General features: G+C 38.6%; 1 protein-coding gene across 36 annotated transcripts in view; it reads right to left on the reverse strand.

The window, feature by feature from the left end:
* RIMS1 (regulating synaptic membrane exocytosis 1) overlaps positions 1 to 21,367 on the reverse strand; it is a 546,022-nt gene that overhangs the window by 215,602 nt on the left and 309,053 nt on the right. For 18 of the 36 annotated variants that reach the window (XM_053601861.1, XM_053601852.1, XM_053601860.1 and 15 more), the window contains exon 1: positions 2,396 to 2,495. The exons of the other annotated variants lie outside the window; for them this stretch is intronic. In XM_053601861.1, the coding sequence (XP_053457836.1) occupies positions 2,396 to 2,495 (100 nt within the window). Of the gene's footprint in view, positions 1 to 2,395; positions 2,496 to 21,367 lie in introns of those variants that run through there. 36 annotated transcript variants of the gene reach the window in all.

Raw genomic sequence — 21,367 nt, forward strand, 5'->3', positions numbered from 1 at the left:
ATCAACATTATAGATGAAGTTCAGAAAAGCTAATTATATTGCCAAAGGTTACGTGGTTTATAACTAGTAAAGTTGGTTTGAACTTGGTTTTGTCTGATTTGAAAGCCCGAGCGTAACTACTACATTGTAGTAGTTAGGAGTGACTGCAATTATCGTGGTAGATTACCTCAAAATCATGCCAGTTTTTTTTTTTTTTTTTGTAGAGACAGAGTTTCACTTTATTGCCCTCGGTAGAGTGCCGTGGCGTCACACAGCTCACAGCAACCTCCAACTCCTGGGCTTAGGCAATTCTCCTGCCTCAGCCTCCCAAGTAGCTGGGACTACAGGCACCCGCCACAACGCCCGGCTATTTTTTTGTTCCAGTTTGGCCGGGGCTGGGTTTGAACCCGCCACCCTCGGCATATGGGGCCGGCGCCCTGCTCACTGAGCCACAGGCGCCGCCCCATGCCAGTTTTTTAAAAGTGACTGGTATGGAAAGCTATGGGGTACAGAAGGGGACCACAGTCACAGTTTTCTATTTCCCACACTGGAACAGTGAGGATTTTCTAGAGCAGCAAATAAGGCTGAAGTCTTAAGCTTGCTACACTTAAGTGTCTTCCTTTGCGGCAAAGTCACAAAGCAGGCATCCAAATATCATGGGGTAGAGATGGACCCGCTGGCCCAGCACATCCTGAAAAGCAATGATGAAAGGGGAGTCGAAACTTTCACCACCAACTTACTCATTCCCCCTATTTGAAACTGCTGTCATGTACTTTTCTTTGAATACAAAAAGATCTTATTTCTATGGATTTCAGAATCCATAGATGATACAGACATACTTAAGCTCGAGTCAAATGAAGTAAAGCATTTCTATGCATGAGGCTATTAGTCTGTCTGACTTTTCAGATCTTTCTTTCTCAATTTCAGAATATTGCAGGGGTACAAACATTTTAGTTACACAAGTTGCTTTTGTAAAGTTTGAGCCAAAGCTGTAAGTGTGCCCATCACTCAGATAGTGTGCACTTATCCATTAGGTGTGAATTTACTCATCCTTTCCTACCCCCCACATGCTTGATATGCAGTGAGTGTTATTTCCATATGTGCACAAAAGTGTTGATCAATTAATTCCAATTAAATAATGAGTACTAGTGTCTGTTTTTCTCTTTTCCTGTTTCTTTCTTGTCTAGTGCCTGCTATGGGCTTATTTCAAATTATAAAATCATTTAAAATGCCATTAATCTAATATTTATCCCTCATTCCTCTCATGGATTATATTAATTTGTTGTAATTACCTTGAGCTCCCTAAAGTGCCTTCATATAACAACATTTATCAAATGGTAACAGATTGTATTTCTAACAGAAAAGACTTAATTCATCAAATAGGGTTCATTCAGCGAAATGGTATCACAGCTTTCAAAATTACAGAATCAAAATAGAGAATCAATATTAGAGGGGGCTAATGTTGATCTTATTCTAAAATATCCTCTCACTCATTTCTGGTACCAGGTGCTAGATGTTATCATGTATAATAACAAATATCATTGACTGGAGCCACTGCCATGTACAAGCAGGGGGAAAAAAATCCTTCTTTTTTCACTTTACCAATTTCTAAATTATAAAAGTTACTTATTTAAGACATTTCTACAACTTGCATGTCCAGATGCATCCTTCATCTGGATTACATATTTCACAGCCTCACACTCAATTGTGATTCCGTAGCCACATCAAAGACCAGCACATTGATTTCCCTTGGGAAAGAACACATAAAACCTAGCATCCATTGCAATTTTGAGCTTGCTTCAAATATACCATTTGACCTTGTGGCACTGTGGTCCAGGTGAAGCCCTGTATTTGTAGAAAGGTTTCAGTTCTTTCACAAAAACCTAGGATCCATTACTTTGCGAAAATGACAGGTAGTTCCTATTTCAGAATCAATATTCCACTAACAATGACTGCAATTTACCATATACACCTCTCAATCTTTATATTAGCATGCCATAATAAAGCATGTGAATACATTGACTATAATAAGAAAAAAAAAAAAAAAACAAGCACAATTAAACGACTTGCTATTTTTTTTCTTAGTTTCATAGAACATTGACTTTCTAATCCTTAAATTTTTCTTGACTTGGCTATTACTACATGAATATAAACCATAAATATAGTTAATCATTTTATAATCTTTAATTGTAAACTCTAGAATCTCCTTTCAGAGAAACAGACTTAAAGATAAGGTTGGTTACTAGAAACTTTGCTCCATTAAGAAAAAGGAATAAAATCACTATGCACCTGACATACAGATAATGGGAATATTCAGACTAGAAAAAAGATATAGAGAAGACATTACATATGGATTTGGGTATAACTAAAAAAAAAGAAAAAAAGTGAAGAAGGATTACCGCTGACTGTCACTTACCAGAACCTGCTCCTCTGGCCTTGACTGCTCTCTCTTCAGAATCAACAGACCTCACGTCCTCCCACCCTTCTGAAGAGATGGGTATCCCAGGTGCACACATGACAGCAACCTTACAAAGAAATCCAGCCTGAGAGTTTTCAGACATGCTGTGTAAACCACTCTTTGCTGCTCAAGATCTTATCTAAGAAGAGTGTGAAGCGCCTCCTCCATCACTCTGCTTAAAGCATTGAACGAGAGCAGCAAAAAATGGAAACGGAAAGAAAACATTGGTGTAAGCATACGAAGGTCTCTTTGCATGACTGACTCAGGTCATCGCGGGTGCTGTGCAGCTACCCTAAGGAACGCTTGGATAAAATGCCGTGCACAAGCTTCAGTGGGCCTGGTGGTGTGGAGAGGGGCAGCGTTCACTGAGGAGAAGCATATTGGCATCTCTGTTGGGTTTTAACCACATCCACAGGATTCAGGAAATAAGCTCTCTGCCAGCTGACACTCTGCTCCTAGCCATTCCTTCTGTTTACTTATCGCCCAAATTACTCCAACTAGTGTCCTTTCTCCCGCTGTGAGCTTATTTGTGGAGAGGGCTAAATAAAGGATGTTCATGACAATGAAATGGCCATTAGCCCATAGGACGATTTCTTTTAAAACATAGCTCTTCTGCTTTAGTTCAGTACTATTAAAATTAAATGGAAACATTTCTTATTGTTATATCTTTGACTTGTGAAGAAAAACACTTTGGTTTTTTTTCCTGAAGAAATACTTGAAATTAAGCTCTATTTGTATCTATCATGTATTTTTTACATAGCATTTTTTCCTATAACAACTTCCTTCTTCCTATTGCTATAAAAGAACCAAATACTTAATTATATATATATGTATACATGTATAATGTTCATTTGTTTCTACTTTATGAAAAAATAATTATATTTATAAAATTATTTGTATTTTTCTGTACATTAACGGTGATCTTTTCACTAAAACAAAAAGGTACATGTAATTTTAGTGTAAGAATATTTGTCAGCAGGTAGTTTGGGGGATTTTAATACAGACAATGTTGTAAATAGCAAAAATAATGCAATCACTTTCAATTGCATACATTTCATACTTCTTACAGCATACTTCTGTGCTTCTAAATGAATCTGAGAGGTCACAAAGATGGATGGCATTAACAAAAGAATCAACCTTTTGAAAAAACAGACGTGGAGGATGTGCCAAGATTGGCTTGTCTTGGAAATTCCTGTCACTAACCTAAAGCTTCTACTTCACCAAACTTTCCTTTTAAAATTAAAATTTAGTACTAACACGACAGCCAGAAAATACAGATGAAAACCTGTTACAATAACATGTGAATTTATTTTTTTTTTTTTTGCAGTTTTTGGCTCGGGCTGGGTTTGAACCCACCACCTCTGGCATAGGGGGCCAGTGCCCTACTCCTTTGAGCCACAGCTGCCACCCACGAATATTTTTAATATTGACATACTAACCACACCTTAGAAATTCCTTTTTATTTCTCCACAGCCCTACTGATTTCATACACAAATTACAAACCTCTTACAAGTACACGCTGAAGTAATAATCAATACTGTTTTGACTTTCTAAGCCCCATATATCACCAGAACATTAAGTACAGAACAGAAAGTACAGTATAATGTTTATAGTATATCCCAACTCTACCCAAGGACTTTCAAAAGTTGAAAAACATACTCTGTTCATCTATAGCTGAATGACTTAATTATGTACTGTTGCCACAATCATGTCTTATAAAAAATAAAGTACATTACCATATGGACAGATATACCAAGAAATTTTAAGTAAGAGAATAAGAAGATAATATACCCCTGACAGGATACAGATCAAGGATACGATTCTTTATGGGGCTACAGAATAAAGACTACCCAGATGAAACTAAGCTTTATCAGCTGTGTGAGCCCCCTTATTTTGTGTTAGGGTACTGGCACTTAAGAATCAATAGCGGTACAAACTCTGGGCAGAAGGAGGTTAATGGATTATCTTTTAATCTGTACTTGTGTAAATCTAAGATCCTCTTAGTAATAGCAAGATCCTTAATATTTATAACCAGAAATAGAATATAATATTTATGAAAGGTATGGCATAAAAAACAGTTCAGGTTCAAGGCACTCCCTGAGAGGTTTCCATCGACTAAACCCAACACACATTAAACTTTCCAATGTCCATGAAGTTCCCTTTAGGTCTTCAAAGGAGAATCTACACTGAACTTTACTCCATTATTCTTTGCAAGCTTCACTGATCCTTGCATGCATATGGTCAGAATTCTTTCATCCAAAAAAAAAAATCCCATATATCGACTATATTAAGCACTCAAGTAAAAGGAAGAAATATCTAGACCAGGTCTGTGCCTTGAAGGTTTAAATTCCATTCCTGTTTCCACACTACAGATGAATCAAATCAGCAGCAGAGCCAGAATCTGAATTAAACAATAACAATCAAAGCTAGCACCCCTGTGGGTCTTAGCTAGCATTTAAGGCTAGCATTCCCTAAACCAGGGGACTTTTACCTAGTATCTAGACAGTGATTCTCAACCTTCCTAATGCCACAATGTATTTTCATTGTTAAAAAGGCGTCATGACCCACAGGTTGAGAACCGCTGATCTAGAACAAGGCTATATGCTTGGTAGTTTGTGATTAAGGCACAAAAATGTGTGTCAAGTAAAATATATTTTATGAGATTGGCTTAGGTGCTTCCTAAGACTCTAATGCAGTTCTGCCATGTTTGACCGCAGAACATCAGTTCATGGAGATTTTAGGAACATGGAAGGGCCCCTAATCAAATACATTCAGGACATGCTGCGCGTTCTACTCATTCCTAGAATGATTAACAATGCACATTCCCAGGAAAGGTGTAAAAAGCCCTGCATCAAGGACTGGCCAAACTTAAAATTTGAGCATAAACACTTATTTCTGGCAACACTTATTAAACCCATTATTGCTTTGCAGAAATACTAGTTGGAGAAATGCTTGCATTGTTGAGAGTGTTTATTCTGATTTGTTAAGATATCCAAAGGAACAAGAAAGGGAGAGAAAGATTGGATTTCATTTTATAAATTCAGAGTTGATGTTCAGAATCACGCTGTTCCTGTCGGTAATTTCTCTAATAACAAGCACTGTTTCGTGTCCTGCTCTGTCACAGGATATCTGTGATTCTGCTCCCACAAAGTATCAGCCTACCTATCTCCTTCCTGACCCACCTGGATCCGCTTCTGTGACAGTCTTCTATTTAATTGTATGCAATCACACTGAAGCAACTATATTGAAAAATTTTAAGCTGCAATAAAAAAGTCCACCTGACATATTCCAGGAAATTCACAATATCGAAACACAGAATTAATCAATAATCAAAATACAACTGTAGAGAAACAATAGCATGAGTGAAAAAAGACAAGGTTAGTTTTGAAGACATGAGGATGAATAAAATACTAGGATTTTGGGAATTAATATATTTTGGTTCAATCTTCTTCCAGATGAAGAGCTTCTTTTCCACTTGCAATTTCCTGAGTTGTAAGCTTCCAACTTACCCTTTATCAGGATTTATCAGTTTCCTATAATGGTGCTTTGGACTCTAGAAACAACTCTGGCTACAAAATGTCTAGGCTGAGAAAGTTTAGAAGGTAAAAAGACTTAAAATATTTGATGCTATCAAGAGGTTCTGGATCCCAAGTCACTCTGAAATCCAAGTGAACTTAAAGATACAGGTATTATTGATTATCATGTATAATATAAATGTCACCTTCTATTCTTTTACAGTTGTACAGTTTTTCAAGGACAAACAGGTTTGAAAGGATCTTCAAGGAAAACTGGTCAGTACAACTACCTTTGATCTGTGTTGTCTTTTAAAGGAGGGAGCCCTGGGGCTTCTGGACCCTGACCCAATCACCCGGGGAAATTAAAACAAGTACTGAGTATGGAATAAAGGGGGTGAGAGTAACAAATATGCCACAAGGTCAGACTGTGTCAGATAGTTGATGGGATCCAGGACTGAGTAGGGAACTTTCTGGACAGAATATGTTTAGGAGTTTAGGGAAGAAGACTTAGGGGCAAGACAGGGAGACCAAGAGGGAGAGAAAAGGTGAGTTTGTACAGCATTTAATTTATAAAACTGACCCACCCACTACAGAATGTGTCTCCAATTTACACCCTCTGACTGATCCTACACGTTCCCTATAGGAGACACAGCAAAGCAGCATAATTTGATACTGAGCCCTTTTTATGGTGATGAGATATTTAAAGGATAATTGGAAGGTGACCATTTCAGGCACAGGTGGGCACACATGTTTTAGCCATTACTGGGCTTCTCTGTAAAAGACAAACAGGCACTCACCTGATGGAACTGGAGACCATTCCTCTAAGTGAAATATAACAGGAATGGAAAGACAAACATCACATGTACTCACTGTCAAATGGAAGTAATCGGTCGACACTTCTGTGAATATGCGGAAATACACTCATGGGATGTCAAGCAGGTAGGGGGATGGGTAAGTTCACACCTAATGGGTATAGCGTACATTATCTGGGTGACTGGCACACTGGCGACTTTGACTCAAAGTGTCCAAGAGCAATTTATGCAACCAAGACCTTTGTATGCCCATAATATTCTGAAATTTAAAATTAGATGAATTAATACGTGTATTACTATTACATGATTTTCTGAGTGTATAGATGTATATGTAAGAAAGAAATGAAATAAATAAAGAAAACGGAAAAAAAAAAAGATTTGCATAGCCAACATTTTGGCTCTCTGATCACCATTTCTTAGAGTTTGACTCTTCTTTGTACGTTAAATAATTGATTCTAGGGGAACAGAGAAAGTTTTGAGCTTAAAGCCGGATAGGAAAGTTATTACAGAATGAGGTATCACTGATCAAGGATCCAATTTAATGTTAATTTCTTGTTATATTATATTACAATGTAGGAAAAATAAATTCTGTCTTTAAAATCCACCTACAGCATAAGATGAGATTTTAATTTCCTTTACGAGACTTATATTCATCCCCACATCATGGCAGATTTATATTCATCCCCACATCATGGCAGAGGAAGCAGTGTGAGGGTCCTTGCACTGTGCAAAGATGCCACTTGCAATTTCTTGCCTTTTAGGAAAGCAACATTCTCATGGCCCTGCATGGTTTAAAAACCAGGCCCCCACACATTACAAGTTTTGGTTCATCCAGAGATGTCAGTGAAGTATTATACTATATACTCACGACTCTGGTTTTCTTGCTTTATTTCTGTCACTTGGAGATCCCTCTTTAATACAAACTTAGGTATGTCTTTTTAAAATGTGACTATTATCCATCATTTATAGGTTGTTTGCAGAATTTTTTGCTTTTCTAAAATTTGTTTCTAATTTCTTTTTTTTTTTTTTCTGGTAAGGGGTTTATAGTTTTCTTTTCTTTTTTTTTTTTTTTTTTTAATTTATTGTTGGGGATTCATTGAGGGTACAATAAGCCAGTTACACTGACTGCAATTGTTAGGTAAAGTCCCTCTTGCAATCATGTCTTGCCCCCATAAAGTGTGACACACACTAAGGCCCCACCCGCCTCCCTCCATCCCTCTTTCTGCTTCCCCCCCCATAACCTTGTCGTTAATTGTCCTCATATCAAGATTGAGTACATAGGATTCATGCTTCTCCATTCTTGTGATGCTTTACTAAGAATAATGTCTTCCACGTCCATCCAGGTTAATACGAAAGATGTAAAGTCTCCATTTTTTTTAATGGCTGAATAGTATTCCATGGTATACATATACCACAGCTTGTTAATCCATTCCTGGGTTGGTGGGCATTTAGGCTGTTTCCACATTTTGGCAATGGTAAATTGAGCTGCAATAAACAGTCTAGTACAAGTGTCCTTATGATAAAAGGATTTTTTTCCTTCTGGGTAGATGCCCAGTAATGGGATTGCAGGATCGAATGGGAGGTCTAGGTTGAGTGCTTTGAGGTTTCTCCATACTTCCTTCCAGAAAGGTTGTACTAGTTTGAAGTCCCACCAGCAGTGTAAAAGTGTTCCCTTCTCTCCACATCCACGCCAGCATCTGCAGTTTTGAGATTTTGTGATGTGGGCCATTCTCACTGGGGTTAGATGATATCTCAGGGTTGTTTTGATTTGCATTTCTCTAATATATAGAGATGATGAACATTTTTTCATGTGTTTGTTAGCCATTCGTCTGTTGTCTTTAGAGAAAGTTCTATTCATGTCTCTTACCCATTGATATAAGGGATTGTTGGCTTTTTTCATGTGGATTAATTTGAGTTCTCTATAGATCCTGGTTATCAAGCTTTTGTCTGATTGAAAATATGCAAATATCCTTTCCCATTGTGTGGGTTGTCTCTTTGCTTTGGTTATTGTGTCCTTAGCTGTACAGAAGCTTTTCAGTTTAATGAAGTCCCATTTGTTTATTTTTGTTGTTGTTGCAATTGCCATGGCAGTCTTCTTCATGAAGTCTTCCCCCAGGCCAATATCTTCCAGTGTTTTTCCAATGCTTTCTTGGAGGATTTTTATTGTTTCATGCCTTAAGTTTAAGTCCTTTATCCATCTTGAATCAATTTTTGTGAGTGAGGAAAGGTGTGGGTCCAGTTTCAGTCTTTTATATGTAGACATCCAATTCTCCCAACACCATTTATTGAATAGGGAGTCTTTCCCCCAAGGTAAGTTCTTGTTTGGTTTATCAAAGATTAGGTGGTTGTAAGATGTTAGTTTCATTTCTTGGTGTTCAATTCGATTCCAAGTGTCTATGTCTCTGTTTTTGTCCCAGTACCATGCTGTCTTGAGCACTATGGCTTTGTAGTACAGACTAAAATCTGGTATGCTGATGCCCCCAGCTTTATTTTTGTTACTAAGAACTGCCTTAGCTATACGGGGTTTTTTCCGGTTCCATACAAAACGCAGAATCATTTTTTCCAAATCTTGAAAGTACGATGTAGGTACTTTGATAGGAATGGCATTGAATAGGTAGATTGCTTTGGGAAGTATAGACATTTTCACAATGTTAATTCTTCCCATCCATGAGCATGGTATGTTCTTCCATTTGTTAATATCCTCTGCTATTTCCTTTCTGAGGATTTCATAGTTTTCTTTATAGAGGTCCTTCACCTCCTTCGTTAGGTATATTCCTAGGTATTTCATTTTCTTTGAAACTATGGTGAAGGGAGTTGTGTCCTTAATTAGCTTCTCATCTTGACTGTTATTGGTGTATACAAAGGCTACTGACTTGTGGACACTGATTTTATATCCTGAAACATTACTGTATTTTTTGATGACTTCTAGGAGTCTTGTGGTTTAGTCTTTGGGGTTCTCTAAGTATAAGATCATGTCGTCAGCAAAGAGGGAGAGTTTGACCTCCTCTGCTCCCATTTGGATTCCCTTTATTTCCTTGTCTTGCCTAATTGTATTGGCTAGAACTTCCAGCACTATGTTGAATAGTAAAGGTGACAGAGGACAACCTTGTCTGGTTCCAGTTCTAAGAGGAAAAGCTTTCAGTTTTACTCCATTCAGTAAAATATTGGCTGTGGGTTTGTCATAGAAAGCTTCAATCAGTTTTAGAAATGTGCCACCTATGCCTATACTCTTCAGTATTCTAATTAGAAAAGGATGCTGGATTTTATCAAATGCTTTTTCTGCATCTATTGAGAGGATCATATGATCTTTATTTTTGCCTCTGTTAATATGGTGGATAACGTTTATGGACTTGCGTATGTTAAACCAGCCTTGCATCCCTGGGATGAAGCCTACTTGATCATGATGAATGACTTTTTTGATGATAAGCTGTAATCTATTGGCTAGGATTTTGTTGAGAATTTTTCCATCTATATTCATGAGTGAGATTGGTCTGAAATTCTCCTTTTTGCTTGGGTCTTTTCCTGGTTTTGGTAACAGGGTGATGTTTGCTTCATAGAATGTGTTGGGGAAGATTCCTTCTTCCTCCAGTTTTTTGGAATAATTTCTGCAGTACAGGAATAAGCTCTTCCTTGAAGGTTTGATAGAATTCTGGAGTGAAGCCATCTGGACCAGGGCATTTTTTAGTTGGAAGCTTTTTTATTGTTTCTTTGATCTCAGTGCTTGAAATTGGTCTGTTCAGGAGGTCTATTTCTTCCTGGCTAAGTCTAGGGAGAGGGTGTGATTCCAAATATTGATCCATTTCCTTCACATTGTCAAATTTCTGGGCATAGAGTTTCTGGTAGTATTCAGAGATGATCTCTTGTATCTCTGTGGGATCAGTTGTTATTTCCCCTTTATCGTTTCTGATTGAGGTTATTAGAGATTTTACTTTTCTATTTCTAGTTAGTCTGGCCAATGGTTTATCTATTTTATTTAATTTTTCAAAAAACGAACTCCTTGTTTCATTAATTTTCTGAATGATTCTTTTGTTTTCAATTTCATTGATCTCTGATTTGATTTTGGATATTTCTTTTCTTCTACTGAGTTTAGGCTTATATTGTTCTTCTTTTCCCAATTCCATAAGATCTCTTGTGAGATTGTTGATGTGCTCTCTTTCTGTTTTTCGAATGTAGGCATCTAAAGTGATGAATTTTCCTCTCAAAACTGCTTTTGCAGTATCCCACAGGTTTTGGTAGCTTGTGTCTTCATTGTTGTTATGCTCAAGGAAGTTAATGATTTCCTGTTTTATTTCTTCCTTCACCCATCTGTTATTCAACAGAAGATTGTTTAATTTCCATGCCTTTGGGTGGGGTTGAGCATTTTTGTTAGAGTTGAGTTCCACCTTTAGTGCCTTATGGTCTGAAAAGATACAAGGTAAAATTTCGATTCTTTTGATTCTGTCGATATTTGTTTTGTGTCCCAGGATATGATCAATTTTGGAGAATGTTCCATGGGGTGATGAGAAGAATGTATATTCTTTATCTTTGGGGTGGAGTGTTCTATATACGTCTATCAAGCATAGTTGTTCTAGGGTCTCATTTAAATCTCTTACATCTTTGTTTAATTTCTGTTTAGAGGATCTGTCCAGCTCTGTAAGAGGTGTGTTAAAGTCCCCTGTTATGATGGTATTATCAGATATCATATTGCTCAGACTGAGTAAGGTCTGCTTCAAGAATCTGGGAGCATTTAAATTGGGTGCATAAATATTTAGAATTGAAATGTCTTCTTGTTGTAGTTTTCCCTTGACCAATATAAAGTGACCATCTTTGTCTTTTTTGACTTTAGTTGCTTTAAATCCACATGTATCTGAAAATAAGATTGCAACTCCTCTTTTCTTCTGAATTCCATTTGCCTGAAAAATTGTCTTCCAACCCTTGACTCGGAGCTTTAATTTGTCTTTTGAAGCCAGGTGTGTTTCTTGCAGACAGCAAATGGATGGCTTGTGTTTTTTAATCCAGTCAGCCAATCTATGTCTCTTCAGTGGGGAATTCAAGCCATTAACATTTATTGAGATAATTGATAAGTGTGGTAGTATTCTATTCGTCTTATTTTGTGAGAGTCCATTGCTTAGTTTTATCTTTTGCATCAGTGTGGAGGTTAGGTTCTGTCCTTTGATTTCTGAGTTCTTACTTTGCTGTGATCCATTGTGGTGGTCAGTGTGCAGAACAGGTTGAAGTATTTCCTGTAGAGCTGGTCTTGTTGTGGCAAATTTCCTCAATGTTTGTATATCCGTAAATGATTTGATTTCTCCGTCAATTTTGAAGCTTAGCTTAGCAGGGTACAGAATTCTGGGCTGAAAATTGTTCTGTTTAAGTAGATTAAAGGTAGATGACCATTGTCTTCTTGCTTGGAAAGTTTCATTAGAGAAGTCTGCGGTTACTCTGATGGATTTGCCCCTGAAGGTCAACTGGCGCTTACTCCTGGCAGCTTGCAGAATCTTTTCTTTTGTCTTGACTTTGGACAGGTTCATCACAATGTGTCTTGGAGAAGCTCGGTTAGAGTTGAGGCGACCCGGGGTCCGATATCCCTCTGAAGCAGTGTGTCAGAATCTTTGGTGATGTTTGGGAAATTTTCTTTTATAATATTCTCTAGTACTGCTTCCATTCCTCTGGGGCATTCTTCTTCCCCTTCTGGAATTCCTATAACTCGTATGTTGGAACGCTTCATAAAGTCCCATAATTCTGACAGTGAACGTTCTGCTTTCTCTCTCTTCTTTTCTGCCTCTTTTACTGTCTGAGTTATCTCAAGAACTTTGTCTTCTACCTCTGAAATTCTTTCTTCTGCATGGTCTAACCTGTTGCTGATACTTTCCATTGCATCTTTAAGTTCCCTAATTGACTGTTTCAGTTCCTTCAGGTCTGCTATATCCTTTTTATATTCTTCATATCGTTCATCTCTTATTTGATTCTGTTTTTGGATTTCCTTTTGGTTATTTTCCACTTTATTAGAATTTCCTTCATTGTTTCCATCATTTCTTTCATTGTTTTCAACATGTGTATTCTAAATTCCCTTTCTGTCATTCCTAACATTTCTATACTGGTGGAATCATCTACAGTAGCTACCTCATGGTCCCTTGGTGGGGTTGTTCTAGACTGGTTCTTCATGTTGCCTGGAGTTTTCTGCTGATTCTTCCTCATGAGTGATTTCTTTTATCTGTTTCCTTGCCCTAATTTTCCTTTCACTTCCTCTTGCTCTTTAAGTTCTTGTGCCTGTGGACTAAGGGTTACAGGACCAGAAGGGTGAGAAGGTTGAAGAGCAAAAAAAAGGGGATGAAAGAAAGGAGGACCGAGTGATAAGAAAAAAAGAAAGATAGAGAAAGGAGAGGGGGTGGGTATAAGGAATATTGACAAAAAGAAGAGAGGCACAGAAAGAGGGAGACAGGGCAATATAGGTGTACAGTAGGGTACTTTGACACAACCTTAAAAAACCCCACCTTCTGGGGGTGCCCAGTTGCGTGGTTCCCTTCAGGTCAGCAGCTCTTTGCTAACCCAGTCAGACACAGTACCCCACCTCCACCAAGTAGAGAGGAAAGACAAAAATGCTATAAATCAAACCAAAACAAGCAAACAGAAAACTTTACAGGGATAAAATTGGGTGAAAAACCAAATGATATCGGTAGAAACACTAGCAAAAATGAAGTTGAAGTTATTAAAAAAGGCAGCAATGGGAAATTATAATTAAACTAGGAAAATTGAGAAAGAAAAAGGGATCTGTGTGGAAAAGATTGAAATTAAAAAAACAAAAGAACATCAGCAACGTCAAAATAAACAAACAAAAAAAACAACCAAACAAAAAAAAAAAAAGAAAAAAATACACAACCAAAAACAAAGCAGTTTGTATATGTTATTGAATATTGTCTGGGCAACACGTGGTTTTCTGGGGTATGAGATGTTAGTCACAGTTCTGATACGACTGGAGGCTGCTGATTTCTCAAACCCCAGCAGGTAGACACCCTAAATCTCTCTTCAGCCTACTTAAAAGGCACTTTGAACTTGTAAACTTGCTGAGCAGAAGCTTTTCCAGGTTTCTCGCTGGAATCGCTGCTGAAGTGGCTATCCACTTACCAAGTGTGCCAAAACTGGTCTCACTCTGCCCCTGAGGGTTAGGGCTGCAAGGCGAATCAGACCCCACCCTTAGGCTACTTGGTTGCTGGGTTACCAGCTCCCACCCGTTTCTAGCTCTGCGACCCTGAGGGCGGAGCTTGCCGGGGCAGATCACTGACAATGGATCCGTGTAACCCACCGCCAAACACTATTAGCTCTGTCTGGCTCAGCGGCTCAGACTGGGGCCCTAGACAACGGCCAAAGTTCTCCGCACTCCCGCTCAGGCCTTCCCCAAGGCAGTTCAAATCAGTGCCAAGTCCAAGGACATCAGAACAGTTCACAGGTAAGGCCTTTCTGGTTTGCAGTCTCGCTGCTACTGAACTTACAGTTGTGGGCGGGTTTAGACGGATTGAACACACGCGACCACTTGCCGGTTTTCCACAGTTTTAGTCCTCCTCTTGGGCTCTCGCTGACTCCCTGTATCCTCATAGGAGTGATGATAGGCAGTTCCCACCAGCCAGAGATGCCTGGAGTCCTATCTCCCCAGACTCACGGTGCCCAGATGCAAGGAAGCTGTTACTCGGCTGCCATCTTGCTCCGCCTCCGGGTTTATAGTTTTCTATCTACAGACATTCTTACCTGTTTCTAATTTCTTTAGCTTAAGCAGCCACACTACTTTAACCTGGAAGTAATTTCAAATGGTATCCTGGTTACCTTTTTTCCTTTGTTATGTTGTTTTAAATCTTATTTTGTAAGTTCAAAAGCTATTAAAGAAATATATTTATTTGCCTTTACAGAGCTACAATTCAAGTAATGCTACTGGAGTAATTATTCTTTATTATCCTGTTCTGTTCCCTATGTGCCTAACTTTCCACCATGGACATAAGCTATTTTTCTACTGGAAAACAACAACAACAAATTAAAGAAGTTTAAATACAACATTAGGCAAAAAATGACAAGAATTCAAACAAGTTACTAAAGAAAGCACGCATTCAAACAAAATTTCAGGATTATTTATATGACGTACAAGCAAAGTAATTAAATGCTACAAAGAAATGTGTGGTTTCACCTCATTATTTCTATGTGTCAAGATTATTTCTACACGTCAATTTTTCTTCTATTTATTTGTCCTTTGTTCATTAGATACACTTTTAAAAGATTTTAGGGATTAAATAAAACAAATCATAACCAGTCATTTTCCAGACCAGAAGACTAGGTTCTACCTAACTTGAATTTCCAATCAAATCACACCAAAGTCCCGAACTTCCTCTGGTTTACAGCATGCCTACAGTACTACAGTACAGTTAGTTTGTTTATTCTTACCCTGGTTAATTTTTTAAAATTTCTTTTTAAAAAATAATATACAGGTTCCTATCAAGATTTAAAAAATATATATAATTCTTCCTCTAAACACAATAAAATATTGACTTCAAAAAACAAACAGTTGTACCACAAAGCATAAATAAGACAAATGTAGAGCTGGAACCTAGCGAAAACACAGCGCTGAGAGGCTGAAGCCATCCAGGTCTGAAAGGGAGACCGGGTTGGGGTGGAGACGGCTGGAGTTGCAACATCGTGTCCTACTGAGAGGGAAGTAGTCAGCCTCCCCTCAAAGCTTCACGGTTAACAGGGCAAAAGTCAATCTCCCAGGTTGCCTCTAGAAATCCGTTGTGCCCCTGTGACTTAGGAACAAAGCAAAGGAAACCATACGGAAGAGAATAAGTCTATGCTATAAACCCAAACAAGAGCATCATTCATGAAATGGTAACAAACTAAAAGCAGTTTACTACCCCTAGACTCTCACTGAGGGAACCAATAAATGATATGCCCTGACAAAGAGAAAAGGGAGCAAATAGCAGTGGAGAACAATGAAATGAGTAAAATATGCTAAGTATGGTAGTAAATAAGCATTAACTACAAAAACAATAACAGTAACGTCTATTTATATGAATGTTTAAACACAAGCTGAACAATTTTAGATAACAATACCATAAATGAATGAAGACAGTGAGTTAGAGTGGAAAGTTAAAGCAGACTAAAGTCTTCTTTCAGACATAATGATTCAATTCTACACTTTTATTAAAAAAAATAAAGTTAAGCACTGCATTGAAAAGTTAAGGTTTGCATTACAGACCAGAAAAGGAACACATAACCTCCTATGCTCTAAAAAAAATGAAAAGGCACAGAAAACAATTCAAGCAATCTGTTAGAAGGCATGAAAAGAGAAAAAGCAAGGCCAAGAAATGAAGGGTAAATGGAAAACATAAATTAAGAAGATACAAGGAAATATGTTTATGATAGTTTAAAAACACAAAGAGGAGAAAAAATGAAGAATGCATGTTATCTTACCAACCAAATGTAAATATACTCAAATGATGAATATCCTATCATTTCTTTCTCTACGCACAAGTGTAAACATTTTTCAACAACATGCAATATATGTACAATCAGCAATGCCTTATGCCTTCTCTCAACTGTCACAAATATGTTTTTATGTCATTAAATATAAAAATACATAACAAGATTTTTATGGCTAGACACTATTTCCTTAGTCGTTGTCTTTAAACAGTATCCTCCTGTTGGAAACTAAGCTGGCTTCCAATTTTTATATTACAAACACTATTATAATAAGAAATCCTTGCCTATATCTATTACAAAGTACTTTTGTTGAGATACTCTGAGATATAGTCACATTTTCCAACCTAAACATAAATATGTCAGTTAGTGGTGAGGGTATCAGCTATTATAAAAATCTGACAGATTGCTCATTATTTGGGCTATATATATGAAATTTGTACTTCATATATTGGAAGGTTTCAATTCCAAACATCAGGCTTGCTTGAGCTTGAGCTATTCCACTAACTATGCCAGCTCCCCAATTCATCAAAAAACACATGGTCATTGATGATTAACTTAACACACTGTTTCCATAGGCTCTTAATCTCCAACTTAACCCGTGAGGTTTCACAAAGAAACAGTTCTCTTTGCATCTCCTATACCTAATTTAGAGTTCCCATTCTATCAATTAAAATTTCAGGCCTTTCCTTCCTGATTACTCAGCTGCCAGTCAGTTCTCCCTAACATTTAGGGGGGTTTCCTATTATTACCAACATTATTGATGTTTATATATTTTTTCTAAAATCTAATGGCAATTCTCTCCTACAATTCATGCTATAGAATCTTCTATGGAAAATCAAGTTTTCTGGGCGTGGGCGGTGGGGAGGGGGCGGAGACAAGATGGCTGACTGAAGCCAGCTTTCCGCAGAGGCTCCCGTCCAGAAGGAGAGTTAAAGGACAGAAATTTGGCAAGTAACCTGGTGGATTAGAGCTGCACTAAGAGAGAAGTTTGAAGAATGCACATCAACCCCGCTGCGGCGAGCTGTGACCCCAAGGATACAAACAAAAGGTACTAAATACATCACCAAGTGGACAGGAGTCCCCTCCCCCATGAGAATGGCTCGGAGTGCCCCATAAACAAATAAGCAGAGTTCAAAGGTCCTCCCACTACACAACACGGGAGAGACCCTCCAAAAACTGGACCTACCTCCCCTACTAGGGTGCCACGGGCATTCTCCTGCCAGGCATAAAACTGTATAAAACTTTATATATTCTCAACCTGCAATTCTGAGCTCCCAGCACTCCCCTCCACTCTCAATCTGAGGTCTGGAGGCCTGTCCCACAGGAGTCTAGATTCTTGGGTGATTTCTTGAGGGGTGTGGACAGGGCCTGGACTGCAGCTGGTCAGTGCTGATTCCACAGCACGGGAGTAAGGAGAGGATGGTCAGTTGAGAGGGAACTACACTGCCAGAGCAGCAGTGCTCCAAGGCACAGAGCAGCAGCTGTTTTTGGCAACAATAGGGGTCACTCCCAGATATTCCAAAGCCACATCTCCTGTCTCTCTGGGCAACTAGAGGAGGCTGGGCATCTTCTCAGCTGGCAACCACCATGGAACAGATCTGGGACGGAAACGCAGGCCCCACAAGTAAAGGGTTTGCCTGAGGCGGTACCAGCCTGGGTGAAGCGTGGGGACTAGAAAAGGCACGCACAGAGCTGGGAAATTCCCAGGGTGGGGCTGACCCACAGGACCACTTTCCTGAGCCTAAGATGCACCCAGCCCTCAGGGGATCGTCAGCCTATAAACAAAGGAAGGCAGGAAGCTAGAACTAACAGCTAACCGAATACAAACCTGCAGGAGCAAAGACAGGGCATGAGGCGCAGGTTCTGGGAACTCAAAACAGTTCTATTCTGCAGGGGAATTTAGCAGGGACAGAAATAAATTCCCATGAAGTTGTTCTGTTCTGTCAGTAACCTCAATCAGGGCTGGGGCTGGAATTGAATGAACACCCCCCAGCCTCCACCAAGCGCCCGAGGTTGTCAGGCCTCACCTCCCCCTGCTGGAAAGAGGCATAGAGGCTGAATAGTGGCCTGGATGAGCAGATACAGATTTCCTTGTGATTCAGACAGGTGCAATCCCCTGGAGTATCTGCTCACTGGAGGCAACTGGGTCACAGCCCTGTAGGGAAATCAGTGACTGGGTGTGACAGAAGTGCAAGGTGGGGAAGGAGGCATCAACCTTCCCAGACTAATCTATTTTCTGGGTGGGTCATCCTGACTTCACGGAGCACCAGAGCAAGTCATATGTGACTTATCACCAGACCCTGCGATCCAGTTGCCAGAGACCTTTTAAACTCTCCCACCTGAGACAGGTGCTGACTGAGACAATTGATTTGGACCTTTTGAACTGAGCCAATCTCCTGAGGACTATTCAAGTGGTGCCCTGGGTGTGTGGTTGTAGGAAGGTTTAATTTTCCTTTTCCAATTGTTGCCTGTGGAGGTTGGAGTGACTTAATTGCTGGTAATTTCCACAGCTGAGACTTCAACCCAGAGTAACTGTTTCACTAGGGTCGGACAGAGACCAGCTGAAAAGAAGACAGAACCACTTAGCCCCATCACACAAATCAGGTCCCCATTTTCTCAGGCCATAGCACTGTACGGGTCCTCAACAAAGCTCCGGGGGAAAAATCAAATGGTGTAAAATAATCATGGGGTGGAATCAGCGGAAAAACTCTGGTAACATGAATAACCAGACTAGATAAACCCCGCCCCCCCAAGGAAAGATATGTCAGATGTAACTGAAGATCCCATTCATAAACAGCTGGGCAAGATGTCAGGAATTGAATTCAGAATTTGGATTACAAACAAGATTAATAAAGTGGAGGAAAATTTGGAATTAGAAATTTGAGGAGCAATTCAAAGTTGTAATTAGAAATTCAAGGAGAAATTCAAAAGTTGTCTCAAGAATTTAACGAATTTAAAGACAAAACCACCAAAGATTTTGACACACTGAAGCAAGAATCTGCAGCCCTCAAAGATCTGAAAAATACAGTAGAATCCCTCAGTAACAGAGTAAAACAAGCAGAAGAAAGGATTTCTGACATTGAAGACAAAGCTTTCAAACGCTCCCAAACTCTCAAAGATGAAGAGAAATGGAGAGCAAAAATGGATCATTCTTTCAGAGAACTCTGGGATAATTCGAAGAAGGCTAATATCAGCCTCATTGGAATCCCTGAAAGTGATGAAGTGGCCTCTCAAGGCACAGAGGCTCTTCTCCATAAAATTATGAAAGAGAATTTTCCAGACATGCCACGAGATTCTGAAATTCAGATAGCAGACAGTTTAAGAACCCCAGCATTACTCAATCCCAATAAGACATCCCCCAGGCATATCATAATTAACTTCACTAAAGTTAATATGAAGGAAAAAATTCTGCAAGCAGCCAGACATAAGAAATCCATTACCTACAAAGGGAAGAATATTAGAATGACTGAAGATCTCTCTGCTGAAACTTTTGAAGCCAGAAGAGGGTGGTCATCAACTTTTAATTTCCTAAAGCAAAACAACTTTCAACCCCGGATCCTGTGTCCAGCTAAACTGAGTTTCATTTATAATGGAGAAATTAAATACTTTAATGACATTCACACATTGAAGAAATTTGCCATAGCCAAACCAGCTCTTCAGGATATTCTCAGACCTGTCCTCCATAATGAGCAACCCAATCCTCTACCACACAAAAAAAAACTCACTCAGAAACTTTTGATCAAACTCCAACTTCCACAGTGGCGAAAGGATTAAAAATGTCCACTGGAATTTTGAAAAACTCGATACCCAAAATTTTACCAGACTTGTCAACATTCTCCATTAATGTGAACGGTTAAAACTGTCCTCTAAAGAGACACAGGTTAGCTGACTGGATATAAAAACTCAGGCCAGATATTTGCTGCATACAAGAGTAAAATCTTACCTAAAAAGATAAATATAGACTCAAGGTGAAAGGATGGTCGTCCATATTTCAGGTAAATGGTAATCAGAAAAAAGCAGGTGTTCAATTCTATTTGCAGACACAATAGGCTTTAAACCAACAAAAGTAAGGAAGGATAAGAATGGTCACTTCATATTTGTTAAGGGTAATATTCAATATGATGAGATTTCAATTATTAATATTTATGCACCCAACCAGAACGTGCCTCAATTTATAACAGAAACTCTAACAGACATGAGCAACTTGATTTCCTCCAGCTCCATAATAGTCAGAGATTTCAACACTCCTTTGGCAGTGTTGGATAAATCCTCCAATAAGAAGCTGAGCAAAGAAATCTTAGATTTAACCTAACCATTCAACATTTCGATTTAGCAGACATCCTAGAACATTTCACCCCAACAAAACTGAATACACACACTTCTCATCAGCCCATGGAATATACTCCAAAATCGATCACATCTTTGGTCACAAGTCAACCTCAGTAAATTTAAAGGAATAGAAATTATTCCTTGCATCTTCTCGGTCCACCATGGAATAAAAGTTGAACTCAGTAACAACAGGAATCTGCATACTCATACAAAAACATGGAAGTTAAATAACTTCATGCTGAATGATAGCTGGGTCAGAGATGAGATTAAGAAGGAAATTGCCAAATTTTTGGAACAAAACAACAATGAAGGCACGAATCATCAGAACCTCTGGGATACCAAAAAGGCAGTCTTAAGAGGGAAATTTATAGCACTGCAAGCCTTCCTCAACAGAATGGAAAGAGAGGAAGTAAACAACTTAATGGGACATCTCAAGCAACTGGAAAAGGAAGAACATTTCAACCCCAAACCAGTATAAGAAAAGAAATAACCAAAACTAGAGCATAATTAAATGAAATTGAAAACAAAAGAATTATACAACAGATCAATAAATCTAAAAGTTGGTTTTTTGAAAAGGTCAATAGATAAACCTTTGGCTAACCTAACCAGGAAAAGAAGAGTAAAATCTCTAATCTCATCAATCAGAAATAACAACAGACTCCTCAGAAATTCAAAAAATCCTTAGTGAATATTACAAGAAACTTTATTCTCAGAAATATGAAAATATGAAGGAAATTAACCAATACTTGGAAGCACGTCACCTTCCAAGACTTAGGCAGAATCAAGTGGAAATGTTGAACAGGCCAATATCAAGTTCTGAAATAGCATCAACC

This window comes from Nycticebus coucang, chromosome 9 (genome assembly GCF_027406575.1).
Source record: "Nycticebus coucang isolate mNycCou1 chromosome 9, mNycCou1.pri, whole genome shotgun sequence".
Lineage (NCBI taxonomy): Eukaryota > Metazoa > Chordata > Mammalia > Primates > Lorisidae > Nycticebus > Nycticebus coucang.